The 9,207-nt window shown below is 39.1% G+C and overlaps 1 protein-coding gene across 2 annotated transcripts; it reads right to left on the bottom strand.

Annotated features, from left to right (window-relative positions):
- Positions 1-7,708: 7,708 nt before the first annotated feature.
- LOC148269213 (uncharacterized) lies at positions 7,709-8,975 on the bottom strand. Of its 2 annotated transcripts, XR_015819042.1 has the most exons (3): positions 8,485-8,975; positions 8,029-8,094; positions 7,709-7,954 (listed from the first exon to the last, which is right to left on the bottom strand). XR_015819042.1 is itself a non-coding variant. In XM_088219754.1 (2 exons), exon 1 carries the CDS (start codon positions 8,892-8,894, stop codon positions 8,502-8,504), a length of 393 nt encoding a protein of 130 aa, XP_088075880.1. In that variant the 5' UTR covers positions 8,895-8,975; the 3' UTR covers positions 7,709-8,094; positions 8,485-8,501. The 2 variants fall into 2 exon arrangements, 1 of the variants encoding a protein (XP_088075880.1); XM_088219754.1 differs by having other exon boundaries at positions 7,709-8,094.
- Positions 8,976-9,207: the final 232 nt, after the last annotated feature.

Raw genomic sequence — 9,207 nt, 5'->3', positions numbered from 1 at the left:
GGATCAATTTGTCATCGTGTTCATCGATGATATCTTAGTCTACTCAAAAAGTAGAGAAGAACATGCTCATCATCTTACCCAAGTCCTACAGGTACTCAGGGAAAAGAAGTTGTATGCAAAGTTGAGCAAGTGTGGATTTTGGCTCGAGCAAACCGCCTTCCTAGGACATGTCATATTGAAGGAAGGGGTGTCAGTGAACCCTGAAAAGGTTGAAGTGGTACTTGGTTGGGAAAGGCTGACAACAGTTAAGGAAATTCGCAGTTTCCTGGGGATGGCAGGTTATTACCGTCGGTTTGTCGAAGGGTTGTCTAGTCTAGCAGCTCCTCTAACCCGACTCACAAAGAAGAATGCAAAGTTTGAGTGGAATGAGAACTGTGAAAGGAGTTTTTCAGAATTGAAGAAGGGGCTGACTACTGCACCCGTCCTGGCTCTACCGAGTGGATCAGGAGGGTACACAGTTTATAGTGATGCCTCCTATCTGGGTCTGGCTTGTGTCCTGATGCAGCATGGAAAGGTTATAGCATATGGGTCTAGACAGCTAAAGAATCATGAGAAGAACTACCCTACCCATGACTTGGAGCTTGCCGCAATCATACACGCCTTAAAAACCTGGCGCCATTATTTGTATGGAGAGACCTTTCAGATCTACACCGATCATAAGAGTTTGAAGCACATCTTCACCCAGAAGGATCTCAACATGCGTCAGAGAAGGTGGATGGAACTCCTCAAGGACTATGATTGTGACATCCTATACCATCCAGGTAAAGGCAACGTAGTAGCCGATGCCCTCAGCAGGAAAAGTGCAGGCACCCTAGCCTATTTGATGGTTTCAGAATGCAGGTCCATTGGGGCCACGCAGCAGGTTCGACTGCGAGATCTGAAGAGGGCCACATGTTTGGGCCACCTAGTAGTCCAACCCGAATTAATCCAAAGAATAAAGGAAGCCCAATCAGTCGACCCCGCCCTAATAACCCGCAAGAAGGATGCAGAACAAGGAGTGAGCTCAGAATTTCAGATCTCTGCCGACGGATTGATTCGCTTCAAGGACAGAGTGTGTGTCCCAGACGACAGTGAGTTAAAAAGAGACATCATGACAGAGTCTCATAGTTCAAGGTTTGATATGCATCCAGGGAGTACAAAAATGTACCAAACTATGCGACCTCGGTTTTGGTGGAATGGGATGAAGAGAGAGATAGCCGACTTTGTATCTAAGTGCTTGGTATGTCAGCAGGTCAAAGCAGAACATCAACGCCCAGGTGGGTTACTTTAGCCTTTACCGATTCCAGAGTGGAAGTGGGAACACATCACCATGGATTTCGTGTCGGGACTACCCAAGGCACGATCGGGACATGATGCTATATGGGTAATTGTTGACCGACTCACTAAGTCTTCCTACTTCCTAGCCATCAGAATGACTGATTCTTTGGACAAGTTGGCAAGAATGTATATCCGGGAAATAGTCAGACTGCATGGAGTCCCAGTAACAGTGGTATCCGACAGGGATCCCAGATTCACTTCTCGGTTTTGGAATAGTTTCCAGCAAGCTATGGGAACAAAGCTGTCTCTTAGTACAGCCTTCCAGCCTCAAACTGATGGACAATCAGAGAGGACAATTCGTACGCTTGAGGATATGCTCCGAGCTTGTGTCCTTGACTCCGGGGGCCATTGGGACGACCATCTACCACTGATAGAGTTTGCCTACAACAACAGCTACCAAGCAAGCATCGGCATGGCCCCATACGAGGCGCTATACGGGCGTCCTTGCAGGTCACCGATTTGTTGGGAGGAAGTGGGCGATAGAAGATTGTTTGGCCCAGATTTGGTAGAAGAGACCACCTCAAAGATAGAACATTCAGACAGCTCAAAGTAGGCAGAAGAGTTATGCTGATACCCGGAGGAGAGACCTGGCTTTTGAGAAAGGCGACCGGGTGTTTCTTAAGGTCATCCCCTTCAAGGGAATTAGTAGGTTCGGCAGAAGGTGAAAATTAAACCCCAGATATATTGGACCCTTTGAAATCTTAGACAAGATTGGTATCACTGCCTACAGACTTGCACTGCCTCCGGAGCTCACCCGGGTTCATAATGTGTTTCACGTATCTATGCTACGTAAGTACAACCCGGACCCTTCTCATGTCTTGGCTCATGAACCGCTTCCACTCCAAAAGGATTTGTCTTATGAAGAAGTACTGGTCGGTATCACGGACCGAGAGAGCAGAATACTCCGCAACCGGGAAATATCATTTGTAAAAGTCGTGTGGCAGAACCACACGCCCAGGGAGGCTACTTGGGAACTGGAATCAGAATTTAGGGCCAAATATCCCCATATGTTCGATCAAGAGTAACGAGGCAAATTTGGGGACCAAATTTCTTTAAGGGGGGCGAGTTGTAGTGCCCGGGGAAATTGAAGGAAAAAAAGAGAAAAAAAAAGGGGCCACGTTAGCAGCCACGTCAGCAGTCCCGGCCAACCAGGACCTGCCACGTGGCAAAACCACGTCGACCGGGGACGGGCCACGTTGGCGATCCGCATACGCGCGATCGAACGGCCCAGATCAAGCGTGCGTACGGACGACCCAGATGAAATCGCACGGACGGCCCAGATTTAATCAAAAAACGAACGGCACAGATTAAAACAAAATGGACGGCTGAGATCAAAAGGCAAAAGGGTATAAATAGAACCCCCACACCATACCACAAAAACCCTAGCCGCCTGCCCTCGCCGGAGAAGATGAACCAGACGCCGGAGACGCTGGCCGCCGCCACCCGCCGCCGCACCAGGGAGATTTCCGACCGCCGATCGAGGTAAATTTCATACCCCCGACTCATTTTTCCACGTTGATTTCTCCTGTGGTCAAATTGGAGCCAAAATCCCGGCCAAACGGCCAAAAAACACGGTCGAAATCCAGCGGCGCCGCCGCGCCCCTTCTCGGTTTTTGCCTCCGATGAGGCCCTTCCCGGCCTCCATTTAATGCAATTTTTATATCACCGCGATCACCATTCTTTTCTCTACAGGTTGATCGGAGCCGAATCACCAAAACACGAACTTCACCGGAGAGCCGCCGCACCCGAGAGCACCGCCGCCAGTAAGCTTCGATTTTCCGTAATTTTTTGGCCCCCCGAGACCCTAGGGTTGTTTTATCGCAAGGATCGATGCAAGTGTGGCCGAAAACGGCCAAACCGAGGTGAATCGTCGCCGCTTGGCGGAGCCGCCGTGCCGAAATTGCGATATTGGCCAAAAAGGGGCCCTGGGCCTGATTTGAGATTTTTTGAAATACGTGCAGGTACCAGTAGTGCATTTCAGTTCCCCGAGAAAAATTCAGGAAAAATTAGGGACAGTCTGTAGACGCACTGTGAAGCCGTGTTGGGACCCCGAAACGAGTAAGGACCCATCACTCTATTTCCTATCACGGTATTAAAGTTCAATAAATGATAAAACGGTATTTCATGAATCAACGAATGTGTGAAATTGCTTAAGGTCGCTAATGGAGCCCGAGTCTAGTGTGTTTGTCGGTTAACTGTTATTTGGCCTGTTTTACAGTTTTAAATGCAGTATGAGGTTTGATGTTTTCATTTTATAGTTTCGTGTGCATATTTTACTGTTTTACTGATTATGGATTGAATGACTGGGATATTGATGCTGTATGTTGTCTGTTTGGCATAAATTACCGTTTTGCTTGTTTGTGTGTGGATTGATAATGCTGACTGAGGGAAAAGAGAATGAAAGATTATGTAAATGAGTAATTGTATAATGTGGTCAGCCTGACTAAATATCCTAGGAGATGGTGGACGGACCGGGTCCGTAGGGAACCCTACCGGGATTGTGGTCTCCCATACCGGACGGGGTATGGAGATCTTATGTGTTTTGGCGCCCATACCGGACGGGGTATGGGGACGGCCCGTTTCACCCTCATACCGGACGGGGTAATGAGGTTTATAGTTTTGGCGCCCATACCAGACGGGGTATGGGGACGGCCCTGGAATCTGATTTCAAGTGTTAAGGGTTAACGGGTAGCGGGACCCCTACGGATCCTCATGGATACTAGTGGGCTGGTAAATGAGGAAAATATGATGTGTAACGATTGAATTACAAAAGGCTTGATAAGTATTATGTTATACAGTTTATATATGATTTCATGATGATGATAATGTTATTGCTTTCGTATACTGTTTTATGGATTTCATCGAAGTAAGTTGATGGTGAAGGATTTATTATTGATAAAAGAATTTGTTGTAAATTATGCTCCATTGGTCTTTTTGTGTTTTCTACCCACCTTTACATCCGTGACGGTGAGATATCGTGATGTCTTTACTGGGCTAGTGTAGCTTATTCCTTATTTAATCATTTCAGATCAAGAAGACATTGTTCCCGAGCCGGTTTCGCAGGAGGACGACGAAGGGGACGCCTGAAGACTCCATAGTCATATTCGTAGCTTTTACTTTCAAGTTTCTCCTTTAGGTAGTTTGATCTTTTATATTTTGTGAGTACGTTTTTGGCTTTAGTGTAAGGGATGTTAATCGAATTTTTGACTTCGCTTCCGCATTTGATATTTTTAATATACATTTCATTTTAAATTTGCGGGGCCGTTACATTATAACTCCTAAAGATAGGTCCTAACTTTTATACCTCAACTTACTCTATAGAAAGAGATAACGGGAGACCTAACCGAGACATAAAAGATAACTTACTTGTATTATAAATATTTATTTAAAAAAATTAATAATTTATTACATATATTTTCTTTTTCATTTTGTTTGAGATCTCAATCCACTATATAGAATTGAGTCCATCGACCTCATCAAGTGCTTTTCCTTTTCATAATCATACATACATACACATACACACATTGGTGTCTAATATTTATGATAGTGTACTATCATATTATATACATAATGCAACGTTCAATGTTATGAGAATGATTATCTATTCATACTGATCTTTTTCGTCTCAATTTTAAATTTTTTATAAGACATGACTTCAGAAACACCATTAATGTTGGATAAAGCTTTTTGCCTTTCTTTAATTTTCTTGTCTCTTGCAATATTATATATGTTTAAACTCAGAAACATTAGACGTATGAAACTCAACTTTCATCCCTGCCAAGATTTCTTATTACAGGAAACCTTCACCACACGGGGACACTTCCTCACCACTCCATTAAAGCTCTATGGGACAAGTACGACCCCTCAAGCTTCACTCCAACTCTTGTTGCATTAGCCAACGTTGCTCGAAGAATGTCTACAACCCATGATATCCTCTTTTTTGACCGACCCATAACTCTCTCCTTATGGCAACTACTGGAGACATGTTCAGAAAATTTGCATCATCGAGTTCTTGAGCCCTTAGAGGGTGGATTCTTTTGGTTTATTTTGATTATCATATCATTTTATTAAACCCTACATTTGAATCTCATATTTTATATATATATAAATGTTATATATATCACAAGAAATAATTAATTTTATTTATAATTTATTTTAAGATAATATGTTACCTATATTTAAGTAGAAATGACGTATTTTATTATATTCTATAATTATTATTATCATTATCATTATTCTTTATGTATGCATTATTAAATTATATATAAAGTATAAAATACCGACAAATTCTAGATAATAGCCAAAAGTTATAGTATATTAGTGCAATAACTACTTTAGTCAAACTAGTTACTCCATGAACCAATTTCTTTTCTAAATTTTTTTAACATATATGAGATCAATTAGATGAGTTTTTAAAATGTAAAATACAATAAGGAATAAAGATGTATAATATAATTTATAATTCATTAATGAATGTGTTAATTATTGGTAAATAATACAAAGAAGAAGCATGAGGGACGATCATAGAGTAAAGCTAATGTGTGATTGCATGAGCGAACCGTTATAAGTGCTTTAAAATTTTCAGGTTGTAAAATTTAATGAGGGTATAGGTGCCTAACTACTAATTATAGTTTCTTCTACAAAAATTTGTAAAAGACCCACAAATAAGCCTTAATAATTCAGTTTGACTCAATTGAAATTTGCATTAATTTAAATGTATATGATGTTTTAGAAGTATCCTGTTTATTCCATCACTATTAGTGAATGTTAATGTTATATTTTCTACATTCTTAATATAAGAAACAAAAACTGAAGTAAATTAAGACCTAGATTGAACTAAAAGTCTCTCTTACCATGCTACTATCAAGTTATAAATAGTGATTAATGATGCTACCAAAAGGTTATTATGGACTTAAAAGAGACAAAATTTGATCAAAGAGTTACATTTGATACAATTGTTAATAATTGACACCCATGAAAAGGCATATTAATTTTGGTACTAGGACAAGATCGATCTGATGATGCATGAAAATGTTAATTTTCATAATTGAGGGTTATGTATTTGCATGAAAATGTTTGATCACCTCATTCAATTTAAAGACCTTAATTACTTAAGATTTTTTTGAGATATATGTATTCATTTTGATAAATAAAAAACACTTAAGTAAGGCTATGCTGCTTAACATTAATAATGCAGCTAAAAGTTAAGACAACTAAATATTATTCGAAGGTAACCGTTTATATATACCCCAAAAGTAAACTCTTTAGGAAAAAATATTATTCAAGACATGCATAACAGTGGACTTAGAGATAATCGTGGCGGAGAAAAGACTATCGTTTGACTAGAAAAGATTTTGATGGTCTCAATTGAAAAGAGATGCAACAAATCCTATTAGGAAGTTTCCTATTATCCAGAAATCAAAGAGGCCAGCACAAAATACATAGTTGTATGTGCCCTTTCCTGTAACTAAACGTATTTAAGAAGATCTTAGTACGGAATTCTTGTTAAAGCTTTCCTACAACACTACGAGGGGTAGACTTAGTATTTGCAGTCACTGATAGCTTTTCCAAACTGGCACATGAAATCCCCTATTAATAAAATTACAACATGGCTCACACTGCAAAGTTGTTGTTTCAAGAGATTCTGTGTTTACATGGTGTTCCAAAATCAATCACTTTGGATTGTGATCCTAAAATATTTAGTCACTCTTGGCTTAGAGGGAGAAGTTTGAGACAAGCTTGAAATATGGTAATATTGTTCATCCAAATCGAATAAACAAATGAAGTGCTGAATCACACTTTAGGGAAACTAGTTCGTTGTTTCTATGAAGAAAAGCCAAAAAAAATGGAATAAATATGTATTTGCACAAACAAAATTTCTTAGAATACTTCAGTTCATAGTTCCACTACCAAATCGCAGAACATCTTCTTGCAAAAGTAAGGTTGCCTAAAATTTCTGGATCTAATGTCAAAGTTATAAAATGATCAAACAAGTTCAATATATTCAGACCAATGTATGATTTTCATTAAATGTATTAAGACTCACTTTTATAACTTTTAAACTTCATTAAAAACAAAAACGGAAAACACAAAGTAAAAAGTTCATATGATTTCTAAAAAAATATATTATTATTTTAAAAAATCACCTTATAAATTTCAGTATAAAAATACAACGAAAAAAAATTAAAAAACTTAATTGTACATTTGAAGAACTAAATAGTAATCTGTCTTAATAATAACCCAAGAACAAGATATCAAATGTAGTTTTCCCTATTTCCCAACGACTAAAACTTTAACCCTTTTGGATGATTGAGTTACAGAAACTGAAAAGAAAAGATAGGATATTCAACCTCATTTTACTTATTTAAAAAAAAAAAATAACAGTTAATCAAGAAAGAAAAAAGAGAGTGAGTATTCATTCCTTTTCAAGCTGTCATTGTTCCATTTTGATTTAAGTTCTAATTCAATTGAATATAAACAAGAATTCAATGGAAATATTACAAAAAAAAATGAATAAAAAGGACATTCTAGTTCTAATTCTTATTTTTAAGTAACATTATTATTCTAATAGATATCCAATTCATAATTCCTGAATATGGAAGTCAAGTTGAGAATCATCGAGTTTTAAGCTTCTCCTCTACAAGATTGATAAACTTGGAACGATGAGAATGGAAGATAATTTACCATCTAGAAAGTTGTTGAGAAAATTACCAGGGGATATGCGGGCAGCTCCGACGACACTCCATAGTCCATAGACATCTGAGTTCGATCCAATTTCTGGCAACAACAAAAAAAAATTCCAGACGATTTGTGTGGATTTTGAAATTTAGATCAACATGTTTAAACAAAAAAATGTCAAAAGTCAGGTTACTAGAAATTATTAGAACCAGATCAACTCATACAGATGACCATTTACTATCACACAAAATCTTTATTCTTATCCTGTCAAAGGATTTGAACCAGAGCAGTAATTATCAGAATGAGTACCATTTAATTGAAAAAGAAATTCAAATCATCATATCGATTAGCTAACACAATTTCCATCGCCAAAAACAAAAGTATTAGTAAATTTTGGTAAAACCAAAACCTAGATCTAACAAAACAAAATATCCATAACACAATCAACAAACCTAACCAAAAAAGAGAAAGAACACTTTCACATCACACCAGGAAAGGAACAAGGATCAATCCTTGCTCTTGAGCCTATCAATTCGCTGGTTCAGATTCTCGATCTTAACTACGAGAGCTGTGATGGAGTAAAGCAGCCAATAGAAAATGAGAGCGGCGGCAATCAAGAGAGCATTCCGCTGGGACTTCATAATGGACTTCTGGTGACGAAGGTGCTCTGTCGGAGTACAAGAATCGCCTTCGCAGGAGGGACGTGTCTCGTACTTCCAGTAGATATCCATCAGAAGGAAGATGCAGAAAGGCACCACCGACAGGAACGGCTTCAAGAGGTTCCGAGTGACCGCTGTCAATCCTTTACGAAGTCCGTCAAGTCCTGGCATGGTAAGCAGGACGACCATGATCGCCTCTGCGGCTGCCGCGTAACCTAGAACCACCCATTCCAGCGCCATATTTTCTTTGTCTCAGATCTGTTCTCTTTCTTCTCTGGATTCTTTTCTTCCGGTGGGAGGAATTTTGGGTCAATCGGAAGGTAAGGACACGCCATTTATGGGGGAAAACCAAACCCTTCTAACGTACCACGTGGCAGCCTTTTAGACCGTTTGAGGACTGGTGTGCGTGTTGCACTGTTATATATATATATATATATATATGTATGTATGTATGCATTGATGATAGCTTAAGGTAAAATTTTAGTAATTAATAAAACCAATAGAAGATTGTTTGATTATTAAAATATTTTAAGTTTTTAAGTTTGGAAGTTTG

The sequence above is a fragment of the Carica papaya genome, chromosome 1 (genome assembly GCF_054855325.1).
Source record: "Carica papaya isolate Zhongbai chromosome 1, ASM5485532v1, whole genome shotgun sequence".
NCBI classification, from domain to species: Eukaryota; Viridiplantae; Streptophyta; class Magnoliopsida; order Brassicales; family Caricaceae; genus Carica; species Carica papaya.
The sequence above is the reverse complement of the archived record's forward strand: the minus strand, read 5'-3'. Positions and strand labels throughout refer to the sequence as shown.